The sequence below is a fragment of the Belonocnema kinseyi genome, chromosome 6 (genome assembly GCF_010883055.1).
Source record: "Belonocnema kinseyi isolate 2016_QV_RU_SX_M_011 chromosome 6, B_treatae_v1, whole genome shotgun sequence".
NCBI classification, from domain to species: domain Eukaryota; kingdom Metazoa; phylum Arthropoda; class Insecta; order Hymenoptera; family Cynipidae; genus Belonocnema; species Belonocnema kinseyi.
In genome coordinates, this window is record NC_046662.1 from 52921902 (window position 1) to 52949078 (window position 27177).

The 27177-nt window shown below is 27.4% G+C and overlaps 1 protein-coding gene across 1 annotated transcript; it reads right to left on the reverse strand.

Annotated features, from left to right (window-relative positions):
* Positions 1-1279: 1279 nt before the first annotated feature.
* On the reverse strand, positions 1280-27028 carry LOC117175393 (glycine-rich protein DOT1-like). The gene is made up of 11 exons (XM_033365102.1): positions 26842-27028; positions 4346-4435; positions 3818-3892; positions 3650-3700; positions 3452-3499; positions 3198-3329; positions 3009-3056; positions 2615-2893; positions 1744-1842; positions 1545-1595; positions 1280-1392 (listed from the first exon to the last, which is right to left on the reverse strand). The coding sequence occupies exons 1-11, from the start codon at positions 27026-27028 to the stop codon at positions 1280-1282; spliced, it is 1173 nt and encodes a 390-aa protein (XP_033220993.1).
* Positions 27029-27177: the final 149 nt, after the last annotated feature.

The following is a 27177-nucleotide window of genomic DNA, read 5'->3' on the forward strand; positions in this document are numbered from 1 at the left end:
AATCAATATTTCATTTAAATTTCAAAAATTGTAGATAATATATATGTATATATCGAGGCGTCCTAACGATAAGATACCAAGGCACGCGATCGACTAGATGATACTTAACCAAAAATTTAAACAGTAAAAAGCTAACCGAGAAGTTAGCGTTCGCAAGTTCTAGCTCGCGGAATTGATCGAGATGAAGCTAGAAGTTGGCCAAAACTAACAGATACTTGCAAGAAGTAGCAATTTCATGCTTTGTTCACCCGAGATTGAACTTTTATGATTTGATGAAACGAGCTTGCACCTTTTAGTTTTAGCCAACTTCTAGCTTCATCTTGCTCAAATCCGCGAACAAGACTTTCTTGCGCTAAATTCTCGGTTAGCTTTTTACTGTTTGTATTTTTGGTTGAGTACCATCAAGGCGTTATAACCACGGAGATGGGCTAAGCAGCCAGCAACGAGCAACCTTGCCGGTGCATTGCCAGCTATGTTGTTCTTTGCCGTTGCCGGCAGGCTAGCCGCTACGTAATATGTATTGAGCTAGCTGAGAAAAGCTGTACAACAATAGCAGAATTTTTATAAAATATACGCATTTGATAATTTTAGAAATACTAAGCCCATTTTTTTGCTTTTAATAAAAAAATGTCTTTGTTGGTTGTAACGTGGACGGATCAAGCCCTCTGAGTTCATAAGTTAGAAAAATTAAGATTCGAATTAATGTCCTCGTCTGTTATGTGAGTTTATGATTGTGTGTGTCCATTATTCTGAGGCGAGAAGTGAACATTTAGCGTGATTCCATCGGAGGTGCCTTAATCGCAAGGAGATCGCTAACTCATTTTCGAGTCTTCTGGTTCCTCAAGTTCGAGGTGGGTTCCGGACAACCGAAACGCCGGTAGAAGTGCAAAGAAACATTCCCATTGGTAGCGGCTCAGGGATTGAACCCCAGACCAGGAAGTGTGAAGCCCTATCTTCTGAGGCACCGAGGGTTCTCGAAATAATGTTTACAGTTATTGAAAAAACGTTTGTCGTACAGAAAAAATTTAAACGTGTTATGAATTTTTCGATTGGGACCTGCTTTTTTCGTTCCTAAATTAGAAAAGAAATGATAGTAAGTTTATATTCTGAACTCAAAATATTTATTTAAATTTTTAATATTTTTTTTTAACATTTTTTATGCGCTTATACAATACAGTGTAATTGTGTAATTATTCGTTAAAAATATTTATGTTCCTCTGAGCTGTGAACAATATATGTCCGGCATAAAGAAGGGAGAGAAAAATCAGAAAAGGAGGCCTTATTTGCTTCCTTCTGAGCCTGCGGATGCGGATGCATCTGCTGATGAACGTGATCTACTTGATCCACCTGAGGATTCTGCAGCACCGTTTCCTGCAGCTGAAGATCTAGATCCTATTGCGAGAGAAAAGCACATTATAATGAAGAAAAGAAAAACTTAAAACATGCACACAATAAACTTGTGAAATATAATCATCATCGACTATATTATTTTCAAATGCATTTTATTCTTTGTAATGTAAAATAATTTGCGTCAATTATCTCACCTCCTGAAGCAGATCCTGAAGAACCTCCATTAGCTAGAGCAGCTGCCTTACCTAATTTATAAAAAAAGATTATTTTCAGAAAAACCGTAACCATTTAACTATTATGATGATGTATAATTAGCATTTAAACACTTATTTAGATATGCTTGTTAGATTGTTATACCTTGGGGGAAAACAAATATTTGTCATATTTTGTTACCTTCTGCTGATGCACTTGATCCACCCACTCCAGATCCTGCACCTGATCCAGATCCTGAACCTGATCCAGATCCATATCCAGATCCAGCTCCAGCTCCTCCTTGAAGACAAATGTAGAATATTATTGGAAAAAGTTGTCACTTGTAAAATATGTATAGCGCAACATAAAAAATAAAGGCCTTCCATTAGTTTTCTTTAGAAAAAAAACTTTTCTATTCTTTATAGTTATATTTTAGTATCACAAAAGAGACACATTTATTTCTATTTAAACCATGATAATTTCTTTTCGTGATCTAAGTTACCGGGAAGTGACATATTCTATCCTTATTTCCCGATGAAATGAATTTAGAGTGTCTAAATAAAAAAAGATTTTTAAGTGTACATACCTACATTTGTCACTTTACATTGGGATAATTTATTTAACAACATTTTTATTTTCCATGAGCGTTTTTTAAATTGTAAAAAAATAATTAGATTTGTTTTTTTAATTTCAAATACAGGAACCTAGGTAGATTAGAAACATTTTCATTCAGTTGAGACAGAGAAGATTTATTTCATCGGGAAATAAAATCATTTTTTTAATTTTAGGTACTCTCTTGTAATTCAGTCAAAAGAAATTATTTCAATCTAAACCTTCTTCTTATATTATTGTTCAAATATATTGACAAAATATTTCTTAGAGCCTTGTCATGAAAAATATTTTTTTTCTTCAATTTCTCACAGCTGGATAAAAATAGTAAGCAAATTAAAAAATGTCTTGAAAAGAATTGTCAATTTTAGTATATATCGACATAATTGTCACAAATAAAATTATTTTGTATTGTACGTTTTATGTCTTTCTCTAAAAAAGAATTTTCTTGATATTTTCTAACCTTGTCCTGATTCACCTGATCCACCTGATGAAACTGATCCGCCTGATACGCCTGACGCTCCTGATGCACCTGATGCGCCTGATGTACCTAATGAACCTGATATGCCTGATGAACCTGATCCACCTGACACCCCTGATCCACCTGATACGCCCAATGAACCTGATGCGCCCGATGCGCCTGATCCACCTGATCCACCTGATACACCTAATGAACCTGATATACCTGATGAACCTGATCCACCTGATGTGCCTGATCCTGTAACTTCTCCAGCTTGACCTCCTAGGAAAAATATGAAAATGGATTCGCATAAAGAAAAGTTGCAATTTTTGTAACATAATTATCTATGACATTCTTTTGCCTTGCGATGGAAAACAATTTTTTTCAAACTTCTCACCTTGTACGGATGAACTGCCCTTTGCCGCTCCACTTGCCCCAGATTCAGCTAGATAAAAATAGCCATTCAATTAAAAAATCTAACAGGAATTGTAATTTGTAATATGCATCAATATAATTTTCATCGATAAAATTATTTTGAAACAGGTGTTATGCCTTTCTCTGAAAAACTTTTTCTATATTTTCTCACCTTGTCCTGATCCACCTGATCCACTTGATCCACCTGATACGCCTGATACGCCTGATGCACCTGATGCACCTGATGCACCTGATACACCCGATGATGATATTCCTGATCCTGTACCTACTCCAGCTTGACCTGCTAGAAGGAAAATGAAAATGGATTATCATAAAGAAAAGTTGTAATTTATGTAACATAATCGTCTCAAAAATTGTTTTGCTTATGTTCCTGTGATGAAAAAACATTTTTATAAAATTTCTTACCTTCGGCGGATGCAGCTGCTCTTGCTGCTGCATTTGCTGCAGAGTCAGCTATATAAAAACAATAATAAAATTTTTTAAAAATCTTTCCAATAAGAATTATAATTTGTAGTATATATTGATATAGTTTCCATCAATAAAATTGTAATTAAACACATTTTATGCCTTCTTCAGAGCAAAAAATTCTTCATATTTTCTCACCTTGTCCAGATCCACCTGAACCGCCTGATACTCCTAACGCACCTGATGCACCTGATGAAAATAAAATATTATAAAGAAAAGTTGTATTTTCTGTGATATAATCATCAATAAGATTTTTTTGTAATTTTATGCCTTGTAATGAAAAACAAGTTTTGTTATTTTTCTCACTTTGTCCAGAAGATCCAGATCCTCCGGTTTCTCCTCCACTACCTATGCTATATTTAAATTCACTTCTTCTCGAACCTGTTGAAGAAGTATAGTGTTTTAACAATTGTAACTTTTACGTCTAATCTCCATCCATGGAATTATTTTTAAACATATTGTATGCCTTCCTCTGTGTTTAGTATTTTTAAATTTAATTAATAATTTGGATTGTGACTACAAATAAAATAACTATCCCTGACATTAATTTAAATGCAGAAGGTAATCTTAATATCGATACACTGTCATTAATTCAATCAGATAATTATACTTTGTTGTAGAAAGAGCATCTTCACCGTAAATAGTTTATCAATCCTTTTAATTCTTGATAATTATAATAATTAATAATCCACAAGATTTGATTTGCAAAAGCCGAGAAATTACCAACTTTACCGAAACTTTAAACTAAAATTAGTCAAGCTATACTAATTATAAGTAATAGCAAATCAATCGGCCTCAACACTCTGAAAAACAATTTTCGTCATATCTACTTACCTCCTCCTAATCCACCTCCACCTAAGTTGAATTCCCTGTGTATTTCCAAACCTCCAGTTACTCCAGGTAGAAATGTTCCTTGTATCTGATCTGTAAGAATAAACGTTTGTCTTAAACAACTATTGCAACTTGCATATTGTAGATGATTGTAACTCATAATATTATGTTTTAATAATTTGTATGCCATCAAACAAAAATAATTCAGATATATTTCTTCAACTCCTTTTATTGCACTCAATAGGAATATTCTAATCGTATACGCAACTGCGAGTTTCTGCCGTCATTCCGCGAACAATGAAGTGCACTTCTTCAGGGCTAACCTGAAACTGAGGTATCAAGTTATATTGTTCTATGCATACTCTCTACAATGCCTGTGATTGGCGATATGCCCTGCCTTGAAGATTGGTTGAAAAAAAGGACTTGATTGACTAATCAGGTTTGACTAGTCTCCACGGAAGTCGTATGGTCAATCACAGGCATCGTAGAGACTATACATGAGAGCAACGTAACCTGATACCTCAGTTTCAGGTTAGCCCTAAAGGAGTGAACAGCAATTTTCACGAAGTATCGGAAAAAATTTGTACTTTTTCATACAATTGGAACACAAAATATTTCTTCTTTTTGACATTTCTTTGCAATTTCGAAAAAAAACGTCTCTCCTAATTTCATCCAAAAAACAACATATTTCGTTCCCGAGAGATTCTGCAATTTCAAGTGTACCTGTAGAACCCTTTTGATATGAAATCGATTCGGTTATCGATTCCTTTATCTATTTGAACGAAAAATATCTACATTTAAAACTAAAATTTCCTAATTTTAGATTTAGACGCTTTAATTTATATCAAACATTTTATATGTTAAAAGGTTTGATGCTCCAATTGCAAGTCCTTCAGATTCTCAATGTTTTGTCGGTTATTTAAAATTTAAATACTAAAAGATACAATTTTAGTTAGGTATTTTTTTTTTAATTTTAGCAATCGAAAACATGATCACCTTTAAATTTAAAATAGCACTACTTTGGATGACTTAGATTTGTAACGAAACAATTTCATAATGTCTATTTCTGACTTAATAAGAAATCAGGTCAAAATAAACAGATTCTTTAATTAAAAAAATATATTTTTCTATGTCTAAAATTAACGACTAAGTGAGAGTTAGGAGCGTGCTATTAGGGAAGGGATTATGTCGAAGTCAACAAAGCAAGGCAAAACAGAGTACTTGCATAAGTACTTCTTGTTTTAAATTTATTCCTATAAGCTTTTTTGAATTAATACATTCAGCCCTATATAAATTTATTTATTTTTATCGTGTTTTCTTTACATTCTCATTCATGAGAGTGTAATGTAATCGGCCAAATTTCCGATCTCTGGTTTTAAACGTACCTTTACGTTTTTATATGTCTGTATGTCTGTCTGTATGCCTGCTGCATGTCTGTTTATATGTCTGCCTGTATGTTTGTGTTTCTGTATGTAAGTATGTCTGTATCTATGACTGTGTGTCTTTATGTATGCCTGTATATATGTCGGTCTATATAGCTGGCTGTATGTCAGTATGTCTGTCTGTATTTCAGTGTTTCTCTATGTATGTATGTGTGTCTGTCTGTATGTGTGGATAAATGAATGTTGTAGCCACGCTAACTTTTGGAGGATTTGTCTAAACGAGTCAGCCTTTAAAATACTTCTCAAGGTTCTCAAAATGAAGGATAAGTCCGTTAAGCAGATGCTTCCAACCAAATTTGATATATTAAGAGCATTTTTAAAATATGATCTTTTTATAATCTTAGAAAGTTTTGTCAAAATTTCTTATAGATTGGTGGAAGACTTGCAAAATATCTAAATAAAATTTGGAATTTAGATGAAAATTAAAAAATGTTATATATTTTTCAAAAATTTGAAATTTTTCAAAAAGTAGAAAAAATTATAGTTTGCATCTATCCAGAAATTTCATCAAAAATGTTCACTAGATAACAAATAGATTTAAAAAATATTCTTGCAGAATTTGTCAATTCGCCGAAAATTAAAAAATTTAGAGCTTTTTTCAAAATTTTAGCCGAATTTTTACATTCTCAGAGTGTAATTTATTCGTCCAAATTTTCGATCGCTGGGTTTTAACAGATCTTCACTTTTCGGCACTTACAAGTTCGAAAATTATAAAATTTGGTGTGTATATTGTTGCCTATATGTCTCTATGTATGTCTGTATGTATGGTTACCTGAATGTTGTAGGCACGCTAACTTTTAAAGGATTTGTCCGTTTGAGTCTGCTTTTAATACACTTCTTTTGGTTCTAAAAGTAAAAGTTAAGTTCGCAAAGCAGATATTTCCAACTAAAATTAAAAAATTTAGGGCTTTTTAAAAATTTGAATTTTTTTTTTAAATTTTAGAAATTATCGTCACAGTTTCTTATACATGGGTTAGAGGCTTGCAAATTATTTAAATAAAATGTTTTATTTCAATGCAAATTAGAAAAGTTATATCATTTTGAAAATTTTGAAAATATTAAGAAAAATGGAAAAAAAAAATATTTTTCTGATAGATTGGGAAATTTCATTTGAACTCTTCATGAGCCAACAAATATATTTAAAAACTATCTCAGTTAAATTTTCCGATTGGAGAAAAATTCAGAAAGCTAGAGTTTTTTCAAAATTTCAAAAATAAATTTTGTATGAGTTTTAGAAATGTATGTCAAATTTTCTGGAACACGGCAAAAAGATTGCAAATTATCCTAATGGCATTTTGAAATTCGTAAAGAGCGAGTTTTGTAATGAAAATGTAATCGTTAAAGTCGTAGGTGCTTCGAGAACATTCTTCTAAAACAAATCGAAAAAAATTGTAGTTAAAATTTATGGCTGTAATTCCTTGGAAATTATAATCGGAGTTTTTATTTTAAGCTATAATATTTATGAGATTTTAAAAAATGTAGTAAAGGTATACGCATGAAACGTACTGTTTGTGAATTCTAATGGGGGGGGGGCATATTTTGGGAAATACTCAAAAAATATTTTTTAATATTAAAAAATGCATGAGAAATCAGGAATGGAACAATCTTTTGAATCTTATTATTTCTAACAAGCATGAAAACTTCTTGAATTCTACAAGAATCAATTCATAATGAATTAGAACACAATTTGGACAAATGTTAAAAGAATTAAACTAATGGAAAAAAACGACTAAATTCTTGTAAATAAAATGAATAAGAGTTAAAAATTACATGTAGACAACCCTCCTTTACATTTTCTCATTGGAATTTGAAACACTAAAACTGAAGAAAAGAAAAGAAAAATAGGGCAACCGTTTAATCTCCTTTCCAATTTTCTTTCGTAGTTTTTTATTTCATTTTCTTGTAGCATGATCAAAAAACAATTTTTTGAAACTACTAACGTTTCCTTGTTCATTAAACACCCTTATGGAGGTAATAAAACGAAAAATTTTTAAAGAGGCTTGCATAAAAACAGAATCGTTGGTACTTTGTTGTAAATGCTTCCTTATTCAAAAATTAAAAAAATAAATAAAAGAACAGAGAAAAAATAAGGATGAAGATTTGGAGGTGGTCTTTTCTTCTTTTATTTTCTCTTGTTTTATTATTTGAATTTTCATTTGCAGGAAACCTTAAAAAACTTAGAATCATAGATATTTATGATATAATTATATTTACCTATAGAATACAGGACAGCCACCAGAACCAGAACGCCAGAAACCCTCATTTTTCAGATAGAAGAAAAACTGACAATTGTATTGATGAACAGCTTGTTAAGAGTGCAACAATGGTAACTATTCTGGTTCATCATTGGAGTATATATAGTCGTCATCTCGTACATTGCAGGCTTTAATTCGCCCTTCTGGGATATTTATTTTTCCTTATTGCGTTTCTAGAAAAAAAATCAGATACTGAACCTAATCTTTTACCTCGGTTGCAGTTGCGAAACAGCGGCAATACGAGTTTAAGATGTTGTTTTCTCATTTGTTTACCTGTCAATAAAGATTTCGATTTTTCTGTGCCATCCAGTTTGTAAATGAAACTTTCAAAACAAATAATTTCATGTCATGATAAAATGTACGTCTAAATGTTTCTAAAACATTATAAATAAAAAAAATCAGTTAGAATGCTTCTTAAATGTTAGGAAATAATTATTCTATTTAGAACATTTTACTACAACCCTATAATTTGCTAAATTTCTTTAAACTTTCGGGGAGATGGAAACAATGACATTTTTTGACTTTAAGGCAACTTTTTCAATTTTGAAGGATGTTAAAACATTTTAAGAAAACTTGAAATTGTTTAAAAAGATATTTAGAAGTTTTGTAAAATTGGAAATTATTTTAAAATTATTTAAATCCAGAGCATATTACACAATATTTATAACGAAAAGTTTCAAGGAACTCAAAAAGAATTCTCAAGAGTCCTGGACGAATTTCAAATCATGTTTTATTTTGAAAAATTAATTTTGAGAGAAAATTGAGAAAGATTTTATAGATTAAGATAATACAATTAAAAGATAGTTTTAACAGAATGAAACTTTTTAATTTTTACATTTGTTTAAATAGACAAATTACTCCATCATTAAAATATTACACAGGATCACAAAATGGTTTTGCGAGTCTACTGGGATTCTAATAGGTAATCTTTATGTTTTTGGGGTTCTTGAACATGAATTCATTATCAGAATTGAGCCGGCACATCATGATTTTCAGTAAAATGTAAAAAATAGTTAAAAAACTGGAATTTCTGCATAAATTTCTTTCCCAAACCTATAAACCCAAAATTAATAAGACCCATCCCCACAAACTAACATATCCACAAACCCCAAGCCAACAAGCCCCAAACCCACAAGCTCCATATCAACAAACCCACAAACCCCAAACCAAAAAGCTCGAAACCCACAAACCTCTAATACGCAAGTTCCAAACCCACAAACTCAAAACACACACGCTCTATATCCAAAAACCTACAAACGTCAAATCCACAAAACCCAAACATACAAAACTCAAACCCACAAGCTACATATCCACAAACATTCAAACCCCTATCCAACAATTCCAAATCCACGAACCCCAAACCCAGAAACCTACAACCTCCATATCCACAAACGTACAAACCCCAAACCAACAATTCCAAACCCACGAAACCTAAACCCAAAAACCCAAACTAACAAACCCCAAAACCACCAACCCCAAATTATACCAATTTCTTAATTAGTATTATAATATGTGAGGTATTTAGGTTTTTTGGATTGAGGTTGGTGGGTTTGAGGTTTGTGGATATGGGTTCTAGAGTTTGGGGTTTGTGGGTTTACACGCATAAATCATTATGAACGATAAATTTGGTAATTGACAAAATTATTTTAATCAAAACTGTTTAAAATCCAGGAAATCCTGAAAAAGTAAACCTTATGATGTCTTGTAATAATAACACAGGACCACAAAATGATTTTGGAAGTCTGCTGGATTCTGATAGGTATACTTTATGTGTTTGGAGTCGCTGAACACGAATCTATTCGGAGAATTGAGCCAGCACGTCAGGATTTCCAATAGAATGAAAGAGACAAAATTCTTAAAAACCTGGAATTTCTGTATAAATTTCGTCCCCAAACCTACAAAGCTCAAATAAATAAGCCTTAAACCCACAAACCCTAAACCCACAAACCCTAAACCCCAAAAACAACAAGCTCCACATCAACAAAATAAACAAACCCCAAACAAAAAACCTCCAAACCCACATACCTCAAATCCACAAAGCTCTAAACCCACAAACACCAAATATACAAGATCAATATCCGCAAACTTACAAACCCTAAATCTACAAACCCAAAACCCACAAACCCACATGCTGCATATCTAAAAACGTACAAACCCAAAACTGACAACCCTAAACCCACGAACCCCATATCCACAAACCCCAAACCCCCAAGCTCAATATTCAAAAACGTTTGAAACCTCAAACCCCAAACTCCAGAACCCATTGGTTGGTGATTTTGGGTTCGTTAGTTTGGGTTTCGCGGGTTTGGGATTGTTGATTTAGGGGTTGGATGTTTCTAAATATGGAGCTTGTGGGTTTGTGGGTGTAGAGTTTGTCGGTTTTGGGTTTGTAGATTTAGGGTTTGTAGATTTGTGGATATCGATCTTGTGTATTTCGAAGTTGTGGATTTGGTGTTTGTGGGTTTGGAGTTTTTTTGTTTGGGGTTTTTTTGGTTTGTTCATATGGAGCTTGTTGGTTTTGAGGTTTAGGGTTTGCGTGTTTGGGGCTTATTTATTTGAGGTTTGTAGATTTGGGGACGAAATTCATGCATAAATTCCAGGTTTTTAACCATTTTTTATTCTTCATTTTACTGCAAATCCTGACGTGATGGCTCAATTCTGCGAATAGATTCGTGCTCAGCGACCGCAAAAACATAAAGTAGACCTATCAGAATCCCAGTAGACTTCCAAAATCATTTTGTGGTCCTGTGTTATTATTACATGATATCATAAGATTTACTTTTTCAGGACTTCCCTGATTTCTAAAAGTTTTGATTAAAATAATTTTGTCAATTACCAAATTTATAATTCATAATGATTTATGCTTCGAAATTTCCATACTAAAATAAGGAGAATTAAACCAGTAACAATTAGTTTTATGTTCTTTAACGTTCTAAATGATAAAAAAGCCAGTTTTAATTAAGTAGCGCAACCCTAGTTTGCAGAGGCGGATAGGGATTGAAAGGTGATCCAAGAAATATTGTTGAAAAAAATTTTTGAGAATCAGAAAGCGGCCCAATTTTTGAAAATAAAATTAGTTTTTCTCAGAATGCGGTTTTCCTGTGTTCTAATTTCATAAATGCTCCAAGGACTTATTTTTCACCATAATGAAATCATTTTAGGCCTAAAATGTCGAAAATGCATCCGACTGTATAACCCTGTAGGTACGTTCATACCCAACATAAAGGTTCTTTTCATTCAGTTGCCTTCATATATTGATAATTTTAAGTAAAAGATGGCTAAATAAAAAATTCTTGAAATAAAATTGTTATTGTAGGATAAATTCGATAGTTTAAAAGTAATTTTGTTTTTAAATAATAAAAAGTTCCAATTTTAGTAATATATTGATAAAAAAGTAAAAAAATGAATAAAAATGGTAAAAAGTGATAAAATTTGTAAATCAGGAAAAAAGAGAATTATTCACGTAGTTTATCAAGGACGTATTTTTTTTTTTAATCAAATTTCGTCGCGTTTATGATTTCTCGTGAGTACACAAGCATGAGTGGTATTCTTTTCAAAGTGAATAAGATAGTTTTGCATACATAAGGTTTTGAAATATCGTCGAAGAACCGGTGAATAATCCTACTTAAAAGTTTCAAAATGTTTCCTTCATATTGTTTAAATAAAGCTGCTGATGATACCCATATTACTGAATTGCAAAAGTTTGATTAGACCTGATTTGTGCAGATTTACTATTGCCTCAAATTATGACCAAGCGATGGATGAGGGCAAGGGGAGAATCATCGAATGCACAGAAGTTTAACATCTATAAGCTTGGATCAATAAAGTTACTTTTGTTTCAAGCTATCTAGCTTCGAATGGAAAAATTATGTTTAAATATTGTCCTTGACACTTGAATGATCTCAAGAAAGTTCTAGAAAAATAATTTTAAATTTTGATAATAATTCATTGGTCATCTGACATTTTTTCTTCCAGATAATAGAGAAATAGTTTTACAGTATTTTAATTAATTTAATATACATATGTGTTTTCATAAATCAATTTAATCAACCTTGTAAAATAAATTCAACATCAAAAAATATCCAGAGAATGACTTCTTTTAAAAAATTTGCATTTTAATTTCTTTTCATAATTTTGAATATGCAGATAAATAATTTTAAAAAAATTAAAATTTAAGAAATTTAATCGAGATTAAAATACAAATTAAACATTCTATTTAACGTCCAACAATCAAATTGATGCAAACTCCTGTTAAATAAAAAACAGGAATCAAACGACCAAATTTGGACCACAACGAACAAACAAAAAAAACCCTATTGGAACCTGAAAAAAATATATAATTTTCGGTCAAAAATAAAAAAGAGGAAAGAATTTCTTTTTTCCTTTTTAGTTTTTAAAGAAAATTATATTTTTTTACATTTTTTCAGATTATAATGGGTTTTTTTTGTTTATTTCGTTTTTTCTTTGTGTTCCAAATTTTGTCATTGAATTTTTTTTTCAGGAGTTTGTACCAAAGGAAATTAATAATTTTTGGTCTATATTCTGAAGATTATCAGGAAATAGACAGTTTATCAGTTTATCAGGACAAAGCCCATTTTTATTAAACAGTTTTTCCAAACGTTCAATTTTTACATGTATATTATTATAACAATCAGTTAACCTTTAGAGGACGGGAAAATTTTAAATAAAATAAAATGTTAACCATATTGAAATGTAATCCTTCTCAAACATTTTTCGTCATATTTGGAACATGGAATTTTTGTTAATTTTTAGAAAAAGAAAGGAATAATTTGAAAAGATATAACAAAGGCTTAAAGTTTTTAAAAGAATTTATAAACAATTGAAAATTTCAGAATATTTTTCAGGATTTAAAACAAATTACAAATCTTTGGAAATCGCAAAAAAAAGCTTTTTAAGAATTCGGAAAGGTTTTAAAGGACTCAAAAAGAATTCTTAAGATTTCTAGGAAAAATAATTTTAAGGTAAAATTCAAAAATATTTCAAAACATGTCAAATGGTCATTGAAACAAGAATATTTTGAGAAATTAAAAAAAATTTCAAGGGACCAAATATTTCAAGAATGGTAGTAACATCTTTCATGTGTAAAAAAGTTTACTTTAATATAATATTTCAAAAGATTTAGAACGATTTCGACAATCATTAGAAAAAAATCTGGACCTTTTTGATGCATTCTTTGCATAATTTTCGAAAAACTTTTGGAAAAATCCAAATTTTTTATAAAGATTTAAGATTTATAAGGTTTAAAAGTTTTTGAACAAAGCAAAAAAAAAAAAAATTCTGCAGAATCTTCAAATAAAGTTCTATTTTTTAGAATTAATTTTTAAAGGAAATTAAAAACCATTTTATATCATTGCCAATTTTCATCAGCGAAAAAAGTTCTTTTTAGTACTTTGAAATCTTTCAATAAAATAAATAAATTTCCTTCAGGCGCCTACGACCATTTTCAATGTTCTTATTTGCTGAATTAATTTTAACAGACTATTTTAAGAGGATTTCAAAAAGTGTTTACGATTTCACGAAAAGAATCTACAGAATTTTGAGAATTTTGGATATTTTTTAATTTCTCAGAATTTGAAAAAAATGTTAGGAAAAATTTAGAGAAATTTTAAAGATTGATAAATAATTAATAAATTCAAAGATTTTAATAAATGTGAAAGAAATTTCAGATTTTTAAGGATTAAAAAAACAGAAGATCTTATAATTTAAAAATGTTTCAAGAGAATTAAAAAAAATTATTGAGATTAAAAAAAAAACTTTTATGATGCTTCGAGAGAATTAGAAAAAAATCTGAAAATTCCTGTGGATATTTGTAATGTCTTTTTTAAAATTAATTTTAAAGGAATATTTAAAAAGAGTTCCAAAAAGTAAAAAAAAATGGTTGAAAATGAATGGGTAAGACTTTAAACCAATTTTTGAAATTTTTCTTTCAAGCATTTTGAAGGGTTTCAAGATATTGAAAAAAACATCCGAACATTCTTAAAAAATTGCAAATGAATAATAAGATTCGGGAGTTATATAATTGCCAAAAAATAAAAATAACAGATTGAAAAATTCCCGCATATTAAAATTTTCGAACAACAAAATTGCCGAAAAATAAAACTATCGAAATGGAAAATTCCCAAATAATAAAATTCTCAAATAATAAAATTACCGAAATATAAAATTCTCGAAATTGAAAATTCCCAAATATTAAATTCCCGTCAGTTAATAATATTACCGAATTGGAAAATTCCCGTAAGAAAATTTCCAAATTATAAAATATCCGAATTGGAAAATTTCCGAGTTGTAAAATTCAAGGAATTAGAGAATTAAAATTTTTTATTATTATATTTCATTGATTGCAGTGTATTAATACTTGAAAAAGTATCAGGCATCAAGGAAAATTTAAATGAACTTTTAAAAAAAGACAAAATTTTAAGAACAAATTTTTTTATAAACGCACACGCAAAATTTGGAAGTTGGACTATTGTTTCAATAAAAACCGTCTGTTTTTCTGCTAATTTTCTTCTAAATTCTTGATTTGCAGTTTCGAAGTTATACCAAAAATATATAATTTTATAAATTGACAAACTTCCATTTTTTATGGACTTGCTGTAGAGTCATTTGTAATGATGTTTTATTTAAAAAAATGAATTATAAGAGAATATTTTTAAGAATTAAAAAAAGGCAAAATATTCACGAAGTTGGAAAAAATGAATGAAAAATATTTTAAGGCAATTATTTTACATTTGAAGAATTTGTTAAAAATTCCTTCATTGCTTCATTAATCAAAATGAAATTCAAATTCTTATATTTTTAATCGCTTGCAACAAAACATTAAATATACAAAATTAGAATATGAAAGTAAAAGAATACTTCTTTATATGAAAAATTTATATTTTTATTTTTATTGTAATTAATACCAATAAAAAAAATGTATTTTATGTTCATCTGCAATCGATTTTCTTACGTAATTTAAAATCAAATTATTTATTTAATATTTAACTTTCGATCATATAAATGTTGTCTGATCGATTACATTATACGAAGCGTGTCCTTCTGCGATATTTATTTTTCATGAGTCAGTTTGAAGGATACAAATTTAGCTAATCAATATGGGAATGACTTTTTTACGTGGAAAAATCATTAAATTGTATAAAATTTGTTTTCAAAACATAATGTTTTTTTCACCTTAAATGTTTTAATGTGTTTTAGGTGCACCATTTTTTATAAATAAAAATTTTTTCTGTAAATTGTGTCGTTTATCCGAGGATTTCATTTTTTTTAATTTTATTTTTCACTAATAAAAACAAGTACGCTTCCTATCAAGAATTGATTATTAAAAAAATTCAGATATTTTTTGAAAACACAATATTTGTTAAATCAACGTTGTTTTGTATCCAACAACGTTTAACCACAAAATAAATGTTTTCATTTTTCATTATTTTATGTGCAATCGAAATTTATAAATTTTATTTTTGAAGAAAATTCAAAAAATTATTATGAAATTCTTGTAAGGCTTTCAAACAACAATTTTTTTCTTCTCTTCCTTTTTTTCACATTGTACGCTGTTTGGATTAAAATTTTGATTTTCGTTAATTTCGAAAATTTTATAAATCTGATCATTTTCTTTGCCTCGAAAAATGTAATTAGGATAAATTTAATTTTGAAATTGAGAAGAACGATCTTCACTAAAAAAATTAATTTTAACGAAAGGAATGAATTTTTAAAAACGGTGATTAATTTTGTACCCAAAAAGAATTTTCAACCAAATACATTCGTTTTTATTGTTAATCTCTATTTAATTTTTATCCATCGTTAATAGAACAAATGTATATGAAAACTATTTCTTTTTATCAGAGTTTTATTTGCCAGACTTGAGACTCGGTCGGAGAAACATAATTTTTATTTATAATTTTTAACTTTAGTAATTTAATAATTTATTCGTTTCCAAAATTAATAATTTTTTTATTTATAGCTAGAGAAAACTTAAAAATGGATGTAAGAAATTGTTCGTTTAACTTCAAATTTTTTATTCAAGTGAAAGTGCATTTAAACGAAGAAATAGTTTGTTTCATATTGAATCACCTTTTTTTCCTTCTTCTAATTAAATAAAGTATTTGTTTAATTGTAAATATTATAATTATTAGCAGAAAAATAAATTAATTTCATGAGCAAAATTTCGAGTTTTCTGAGCAAATATTTGTAAGGGATTAAAAATGCATTTCCATATTTATCCAAACTTTTATTTCATATTTTAGAAAGTGTTATCAAAAATTGTAATTTATTTGCCAAAATATTTGTTGTTAGATTTATTTACTTTGTTGAAAATTTGACGATTGTAATGAAAAGTCATCATTGATAGAATTGTCGAAAATTCGTTTTCTTCCTGTTGAACATTTTCTTAGCGTTTAACAATTCTACCATTTAGCGAATAATCTCTTTTTCTTGCGGATTCATAATCGAAATGAAAAATTTACTCATTTCTTTGAAAATTCATTTTTTCGGTTCAAAGCTCATTCTCTTAAGTCCAAATGTAAATCTTCCATTTAATATTATAAGTTCTCCTTCTATGGTGTAAGATTAAACTAGCTGGAGAAAGTTCATATTTTTTGTTTAACATTTGTCTTTTTGTGTAGAAAAAATTTTATGGAAAATGTTTTTTTTCTTTCTTTTTTTTGAAAATTAAACTTTTTCTGATATTCATAAATTTTTTGTTTGTAAAAATTTATCTTTTTATTGCAACATTCATTTCTTTGTTAAGAACTGAACCATTTGTGGAAAATTCGTTTTTATATATATAAATTAGCTTTAGTGACTGAAAATTTAACTATTCAATTATTGATTTTTGAAACTTAAAATCTAATTATTCCATTTTTGATTGAACATTCTGTCTTTTTCACTTTAAAATTAAACTATTCGGTTAAAAAAATGCAAAACTTTTGTAGAAAATTAATTTTGTCAGTAGAATTTTCACGTTTTTATAAAAAAATTATTATTTTTTATTTGGAAATTGAACTATGAGTTCAATAACTGATGTTTTTACATGAAAATTTAACTGATGTGTTTCTAGTTAAATTCTTATCTTTTGCAATTAAAAATTCATCCATTCATTAGAAAATTCAGGTTATTTTTTTTAACTTTTTTTTTTGTTGTTGCAATATTATTTTGATAACTGAAGATTTCACTAATTCTTTTATGTTAAAAATGTATATTTTTAGATAAAAATTTAACTATTGTTGGATAATTAGTAGTTTTTTGTTCAAAATTCGCCTTTTTTTATAAAAAAGTAATGTTTCGGGGTGAATGTCAAAATTTCTTTACACAATTACCCATAGAATGTAAATTTTTGTACGGTTTTTTAAATGCAGATTAGGGTAAGTTAATAGTATTTATTTTCAACAATTATGATTTTTATAAAAAATTATTATTAGTGTCTACCTTATGTCCACTTTTCACTTGAAGTGAGTTAAAAATTGATTTAATTCAGCAAAAATTATTGTTAAAAAAAGTTATTATTCTTTATAACTGTCTTCATCTGTGTTAATGTCATTTAGTTGCGATTCTTTTCCTAAAATTTTTTACATTTTGTTCACTTTTCGTTCAGGGAGACAATAATTATTTCTAGTTTGAAATATTCTCTCAATTTTTCATAATGATTATCCGAAATGTAAATTTTCCTCAAATTAGCTACTGAGAGTCTTTTTGTTTAAATTCAAATTAATATTTATTATTTACTTATAGCTTACATCAATTATTAAATTAATGAGTAAAAAGTTTACCTAAAGTTAAAGAATTCAGAAAATTCCGCAACTTTCTAGCAATCATTTAAGGAAAGATAATTACAAACAACAATAATCTATTTAAATAATTTCAGTAATTATTACCAAACTCTAGTTGAAAGGTGGAGAATGAGTTAATTATTTGAGACAAAACTGCAACTTGAAAAAAATGCAAAAATAATACTTTTAGAAACAACGAATAAATTATTTAAACAATTAAGTATTTTAATTTTAATTAATTATTCAGCTCACTAATTGAAAATTAGAAAAAAAAAGAATAATTTGGGTAAAAACTGCAGTTTCCTAGCATTATTCTAAGAGAATATTATACAAAATAATAAGTCGTTATTTCAACAAGTATATTATACAGAAAAGAAATGAAAAAATATATAAAAATATATTTAAAAAACATTTTTTTAAGCTTACTTGAGGGATATTTTTAAAAATATATGTGATTTGTATCCTATGGGTAATTGCAAAAAAAATTTTAGTTTCAACTTTATTCACCTAATATTGACGATTCTAAATAAAATCTGCGAAAAAGTATTTTAAAGTATCTTTTTTTTAAATCGAACTAGCTTTTTTTTAAGTTCGTCCTTATTTGGTTAAAATGTTATTTTCTTGGTAGGAAATGAAACTACTGTGTTAAAAATGTACTTTTTTCGATGAAGAATCATCATTTTAGTTCAAAATTAATTTTCTTAGTAGAAAATCGATCTATTTGGTTGAAACTTTTTCATTCTTTTTGCAATACATTTTTTAACTTCGAATGTAACTTAATCATTTTTACTTGAAAAACTATCTCTATTTACTTCTTGATTAAAAATTCGTAACTTTTCGTTGAAAATTAATTTTCTTATTTAAAGTTAATCTTCTTGGTAAACGATTTATCTGCTTGGTTGAAAATGCAACTATTTTGTAAAAAATACGTTTTTTTCGTCTCGTTTCTCCAAAAATAATATACCACTATTCGATACTATTTAATAAATATCATAAAAAAATTTACTACCCTCATTGAAAAAATATCAGCATAGCTTAAATTTATCCTTTTAAGTTTAAAATTAAACGACTTGGTTGGGAATTCATTTATTCATTAAAAATCGTATTTTCTGGAGGAATTATAATCTTCATGGTAGAAGATTCATAATTTTAGTTAAAAGTTCATATTTTAAGTTAATAGCAAAAATTCTTTGTTAAAAATTCGTTTGTCTTGAATAAAAAAAACGCAATTCCAATTTTTTATATTTATTTTGGGACAACTGAAAAATATGGAACAACCCAATTTTTAACACTGTGCAATTTACGAGAAAGACAATATTCGAAATAGAACATTTTTGAAAATATACAATTCCCTGAAATTAAAATTTTTCTAATTAATTAAATTCTTCAAGACTTTTAATGTAAATGTATACTCAAATTCCCCACAAAAATTGAATTCAATAGTCACTTAGGAAATATACTTTATATAAAAGAAAATAAGATTGTATCAAAAAAAATTTTCTGATTAGTTTTTTTTATTAGTTCCGATATTTTAAATTTTCTGAATTTAAGATTTCGACAATTTACTACTTCTAAGAATTTAAAAATTCTTCTATTAAAATTCGACAATTTTCATTTGGGAAATTATGAACTTAGCGAAAATAATATAATATATAATACGTATTATATGCTACTAGTATTAAAATATCTGATTATTATTCTTCACAAGAAAAATCTTTGCAATTGAAAAATGTTCCATAATTTTTTAGACAAGAGAAAATTTGATTTTAATTTTAGAATGATTGAAATTAAAAATAAAACGGAAAATTTTCAAGTAAGAGTAAACGAAAGATAAAAGGAAGCGACAAGAAACTTGTTTTATAGCCCTGGTAGATTTAAGATATAAGTTCAAAATAATTTATATGATTAAACAAATTATAATTGTTGCATTAACAAATTCATAATATATTCTATAATATATTATCATATTAATAGTTCTATTTTTCATTGTTATAATTAAGCAAATTTAAATAATTTGTAAATTTAAAAAAATAGAGTTAGTCGATAAGAAATGACTTTGCATTTATTTTCTTCAAATTTTATCATTCTTTTGCAATCACGTAGATATATAGTGATATTTATTCAAGAAAACTTGTTATTAAGGAAAATGAATTACCTTGTATACGAGAATTTGGAACCTACGTTTTCCGCATTGAATATTTTTTCGATGTTAGAAACAAATAATAAATTCAAAATAAAACATAAAATCAAAAATAGGTTCATCGGACAAAAGCGTGTTCAAAAATCTGTAAACTATAGTATAGATTTTTGTAGATTTTAAACAAAAATTCGAATCGTTTAAAGAATTTCGAGAGTTTTTAATAGAATAGACTTTTTTTAATTATTAAGAAAATTTATAATGATTTTTTATTTTATAAAATTACTCTAAAGGAAAACATTCAAAAAGATTTCAAAACATATTTAAAGATGTTTTTTAGTTTTGGAAGATCGTTAAAAGCTCTTGGGGACACTTTAATCTATTAAGATAATACATGTTTTGAAAAAACTTAAATTAATTATCTGAGATTTTAAAAGTAAAAAAAAAATTATAAATAAAGTGTAGAATTATGTATGAAGGTTTCGAATTAACAATGAGCAAGCTTTTAAGGAAGTTCAAAAATTTTCAAAAGAATTGATATTTTTTAAGATTGCTCAGAAAGTTTAAAATTATTTTATTTCTGAAAAATTAATTTTATGAGAATATTTCAAAATATTTCGAAAGATTGATAAAATTCTCAAAAAATAGGTGGAAGACTTAAAAACAATGTCTTTAGGGTTGAAAGTATTTATCAAATTTTTAGAAATAATTTGAATCAGTTTAAAATATATTTAGGAATGTAACCAGTTTTCAAGTTATACAAACATTTTTAAGCTTTGAAAGATTTTCAAAAATCCAGCTAAATGATAATAATATTGAAAAAAGTAAACTTCAAGCATGAATAGTTTTTCCAAAATTTTATTTTATGTAAAAAATTATTTCCCCGCTTAAATAATCATTTTATTTATCTATTTTCTTTGTACACATTATTTTAATTAAAATTACAAGTCCTTGGTTGATAATTGTGAATATACTTTGCTTGAAGATTCACCAGGTTTGTTCAAAATCACTTTTTTTTGGACAGAACTCTTTTTTATTTAAAGTAATTAGTTTTTATAGGACGCGTAGTTCTTATATTATCAAAAAAACGACCTTAAGAATTAAAAAATAGAGTTTTCGGACAAAAAAATCAATCAAATAAAATTGCTTAATAATAAGAAAGAAAAAAAGACTGAAGAAATAAAAAAGGAAAGGAAGGGGATTTTGTGGGCTGCCTTATCATTTTTCTCCCCCCCTTTTTATTTTTGTCTTTAAAGAAGGGAAACTTTTTTCTTTTCTATTTTAGGAGATAAAAGTTCTTTTCAGATTGCAACTGGAACATTTTATGGTGGTTGTCCAAATTTGGTCGTTAGATTCTTGGTTTTAATTGGAGGAATTCTCTATATCTATATTCTAGTTAAGAAATTTCATTATTCGAGCACGTCTGAAAAATCCCGACAAAAAAATTTCCGACACTGTAAAATTCTCAAATTGGACAATTTCCGAATAATTTATGATTCCCGAATAATAAAATTTTGAAATAATAAAATTCCCAGCTTAGGAAAATCCTGAAATTTATTTGAATTCAATTTTAATAAATATTATTTACTAACTCAATTTACCTTAATCAAATATTTTTATCATAATTTTTTTCTAATATTTGAAGTTACAGAAATTAAAAGATTTCTTGTAACAAGAAAATTGCTTAACATACAATAAAAATTTGCAAACGAAAATTTAGAATTTTATTAGAATTATCAGCCTGAAAGGGACCTTTAAGATTTTTTTAAAGGGATAATATTCATAGCTCAAAGATTCTTATCGTACTTTAAAATGTATTCTTAGAAAAGTATTGATTAAAATTAATCACTAGATTTTTTTTCGAAATATATATATCATTGATAATTTTTTTTTCTGAATAAAAATTGATCAAATAGAACTGGTTACTAATGAGATTTCACAGATTTTATTAGTCAAAAGAGAAACACTAAAAATTAGTGGAAGCTTATTAATTCGAGTAGCAGATTCATTTCCTAATTCAGTAGTAGAAAGCTAATTGTTTTGTAAAAAATCTGACTTAGGACTACATATTATTATTAATAAAATGTTATAAAAATAAAATACGTGAAAAAATTAAAAAGTTTAATAAAATAATACGATGATGTAACATTCTTGACTCTATTAAAACAAAAAGAAGGTCATATTTTGAAATTATAAACGTGAAGCAATCTGTCTCCAATCTAAAAAAATTCCTTTCTGGCTGTATGAATAATTTTCAGGAAAACAAAAGTTTAAAAAATTTTTTAAATTGTAATAAATAAACATGGGTTACAAATCAATTATGCTTTTCTTTTTTAGTCTCTCTACATTAAACTAAGTAAAATTTAACTCATGGCTATTGGAATTTTGCAGATTTTATTGGTAAAGAAGTGAGACACTTAAAATTGGTAGAAAATCTACTCAAGATAGTGTATAATAATTAATAAAAGTTAATTGATATGCGATAATTGAAAATTAAAAAGTTTAATAAAACGATGCAATAGTGTGACATTCTTGACTCTATTGATACAAAAATAAGGTCATATTATGACATAGTAAACGTCACGAAGAGACCGTCTCCAATTAAAAAAATTCTTTTCTGATTGTTTGAACTGAGTTAAAAAAAATGAGAATGTTTTACGATCTAAAAATCACAAGAGATTAATGCGATCTAAAATAATTAAATGCATTAAGTATCCCATTCGCTAATTTTCAAACGTTTTATATTTTTGATTTTCAAAAACTGCTTTGATTCTACAGTTGTCTTTGTTTTTCATAGAAAATTGCAATGTTATACAAAAATTAGTAAAAATAATTCTCCCTAAATAACAATGAACTGGATTGTTTGAAAAAGTTTATTTTTATTTCATAGCTACTTTCTCACGCAAAAGATACTTTACTACCTCTCTGAATTGAAATTGCCTTTGTTAATGTACATTTATTTTCTGAGTGGACTTTAAATAAATAGAAAACTACAATGCTTTCTTTAAATTGTTCTTCCCTATATCGCACTTTTACTTTGAAAATAGGATTTTTTTCACAGAAAAAAATTGGGGTTTCCCTGAGAACTTTTTTTTGGTTCCAAAGGAGCTTTAACAAAAAGAAACCCCACTTGCTGAAAAGGAACGCAAAACAATCAACAATGTCTAAATAATACCTTTGCTCTGATAGAAATAGCTTAATAAAGATATGGAAATTAAAAAATATTACCGCAATTTAAATAGATATAATGACTTGATAAATTACATTTGCAGGTTATGTAGGAAAGTTAGTAACATAAAGGCATATCCACGAAGTAGTATAAAGAGACCCCACTCCCGGAAAGCTTGGAGGCCTGAATTCGGATTTAGTTAGTTTGTATCGTTCGTAGCGCCTCTAGCAGAAAAATTCGAAGCCAAGAACTTTTTCAAAATTCTCTGCTTTTTTCTCAACTATTTTTTGACTTCATATCATTAATATTCAGCATTTTAATACCAGCATTTTAATCTTGTGATACTTTTAACATAGAATATTTTATAAACAGAATAAAATAGTATTGCATATACAAATTTAAAATTTTCAAATTTATTAAATAAATTTAAACAAAAAAATATATTTTGTATCATAAAAAAGGCTTTTTAACAAAATACGAAAATTAAAAAAAATTTGAATTTCCAACATAATATTTTTGAATATTCAACATCAGTAGATAAATTTCCAAGAAAAAAGTGTCATAATTTATATTTTAATTTAAAAAAATGAAGTTTGTGCAACCAATAAAAAAAATTTTAACCAAGAAAAGAATTTTCAACAAATAAAGATTTTTCACTCAAGAAAAAAAGTTTATCTAAATTGTTTAACCTTCAAGCCAAAGGACGAATTTTCTCTACAAAAATTGAATTTTCAAACAAAAAATATCACTTCGGAGAAAAAATAATTTTTCACGAAACTGATGCATTTTTACCTAACTTGAATGAAATTTTTAACTGAATTATATTTTTTTTCAAAAAAGGCGAAATTTCAACTGGAAAATATCAATCTTCAAAATACGAAAAAGTTACATTTTCTGTTAAAAAATTAATTGTGAACAAAAAAACGTATATTCCACTAAACAGTTAAATTTTAAACCAGACATTAGTCTTCAATCAAAAAAATTAATTTCTAAAAATGTAGTTTACCTTTTACCTAAGCAGTTAAATTTTTAATTGAAAAAGATTAATTTCCAACAAAAGAATTAAGCTTTTAACTAAAGAGATAAAATTTCAACTTAAAATTTAAATCTTTAACAAAAAAGTAATTTCTTAACAAATTGATAGAAGAAATTACATTTTTAAATGAAAATTTAACTTTTTGATTAAATATCGTCTTCTTGTCAAAATTGATGAATTCTTTACAAAAATGTTGCGCTCTTATCAAAAAAGATGAAATTTCTCTTAAAGCAGAAGAATTTTTAATTTTAGAAAAAGTTTAGCTTTCATTCGAAGAAGATTCCAATTGACTATAAAAGATAAAAAAATTACATTTTTTTAACAAAAATATAATTTTCTACGAAAAAAAAATAAATTTTTTATCGAAAAACACGAATTTTTTCAACAAAAAGGGATGAATTTTTAACTAAATAGTTGAATTATCTAACAAATAGTTGCATTTTTATCCAAAAAGATGAAATTTTTCTTAAAACAGGTGAATTTTTAATTAAATAAAAACAAAATTTCAAAACTAGTTAAATTTTCATTCAAAAAATATTTCAGTTCTTTTTTCAGCACCCAAAAATTATATTTAAACAGTAGCATTTTTAAGCAAAAATTAAGACTTAACAAAACTGTTGAATTTTTAAACAAACAATTGCATTTTCACCCAAGAAAGGTGTAGTTTGTGACAAAGCAGGTACATTTTTTAATTAAACAGACAAATAAACAAAAGAGTTAAATCTCCAACCGAAATGTTACATTTTTATTTAAGAAAGATGAAATTTCTCCTACGACAGATGAATCAAACAAAAAAAAAACCTTAAACGAAAGCATGAAATTTTCATCCAAAGGAGATTCCAGTTCACTTTCTAACACTAAAATGAGAATTGTAAACAATTTTTACCCAAAATAGATGTCTTTTTGATAAAATTCTTAAATTTTCAACTAAATAATCAAATTTATAACTAAAAGGATAATCTGCAGAAGAAAGTTGTTGCTAATTTTCGAAATACTAATATGAAAATATTTAATTTTTAAAGTTTTTAACATGTACTATTTTTTAAATTTTAATCTTAAATTATGCAGATTCGATATTCTTCAATTCAAAATAAGATTCTTTAATTTTAAACGCTTTTAATCAGAAATGATAGAATCCTAACTCCTTTCGAAACAAATTGTCCATTAAAAAAAATTATAATATAAAATTTTTCAATTTAAAGTACTCCTCATTACAAATAATACAGTTTCAATTCGTTTGAATTTCAAATTATTGCATTTTTAAAATTGTATTTGAAAAATATTTCCTTTTTGTTGTTTTGCCCTTGTCCTGTTTTCAAAATTTTCTTATTATATCAAATCTTCGAAATTCTTATATTTAAAATAAAAAAAGGTCAAACCTTTTGTAATAAAATTTTCCAATTTTCAATATTCAATCTAAAAGTGTCTGTGTTTATATTATTTTAAGTGGATAAAACAAAATTTTTCACAAGTTTTCTTTTCGACTTTTTAAGTATCAATTATATGAAAGTTTTGTAGAGATTTTTAAACGCTGAAAATCCACCAAAAATTTTTCCCGAAATTTTTCGTTGCCTATTTTTCATTCATTTAATTAAAACTAGAACTGCGAGTGCTATAAAAAATTGATTCAGAAAAAATTGTAGACGTGTTTTAGGTACACAATTTTTATTTAACATTTTTTTTCGTAACTTTTATTGCTTTTCCAAAAATTTAATTTTTCCTTATTTTCAATTATATTTTTTACCAGTAAACCAAAAACTACGCGTTCTGTCAATAATTGATTATTCAGAAATTTGTAGACTTCATTGCGTAATAATTTTTGATATTTTATCACTTTCTTATCTTGCGTTGTTTGGCCACAAAATGGAATTTTTGATTTTTCATTATTATTTGTTAGATCAAATTTCAAATTTGCGATTTTTAAAGAAAACCTAGAAAGTTGTTCTGAAAATTTTGTAGAACTTAAAAAAGAAATGTTTTTCTTCTCCTTACTTTTTTTCATATCATTCGATTATTGGCTTAAAATTTTTAGTTTGGATTGATTTTTAAAATGTAATGAATTTTAGAACCCTGATAATTTTCTTTTTATTGACAAAATTTTTTCCTTTAAGGATTTAAAAAAATTGTGCCAAAGGTCAATTGGATCCGTTCATTTTCTCGAGAGTTATCGTTTTTACGGACGGACGTACGGACGGACAGGCAGACAGATGCCATCGCCAAAGCTTGATTTACGGATTAAGGGGGTCTCAAATTGTGCAGATCGGCAGAAAGACAGTGGTTTTAAATTTCGAAAAATTCTAGTACTTTTTCAATCATAAATGATGATAATATAAAAAATTCAAGTATGAGAGTGATATTGAAAAACACCTGGAAATCATATTGGAGTAATCTCTCAAATAATACGAGAGTGAAGTGAAAATTTTCCGGCCTGGTAAGAAAAAACAACTTTTTTTCCACTTCATTTTTAACATAAAGTTTCTCATATCGGTTCTATAATGTAGTGTTGCTATTTTTATATTCCGATTCGTCAAGTCGCAACGAAACAGTTTTCCGGGCCTTTTTTTATCGACTGTTAACAAACGCGGTACCCATCTACCACAATGATTCTCCATTACCAAATCTTCATGTAAAATATTGGGAACATGCTTAATTAACATTCTAATAGCTTCAGCTCTCACTTGCCTGTAATCTGCGGCTCACTATCATCATTTTATGAATTTTTCTGATCATTTCGGGAGTTGCGACCTCAACGTAGCATTCTGAGCGTGGTTCGTCAGAAGCGCTCGTGCGACCTTTCTTAAATTCAGAAATCCACTGTTTAAACGTCGAACCTGATGGAGAAGATTCTTTCAATGTGGAATCCATTTACTCTTTAATTTGAAGTGGTGTTAGGCCTTTTAAATATAAGTATTTAATAAGCGCACGCTTCTCTGATTTTTCTATTTTTGCACAAACAATCGAGGTGTATTGCTCAGTAGGCTCTCAAATTATAACAATAAATCAATCGACTTTAA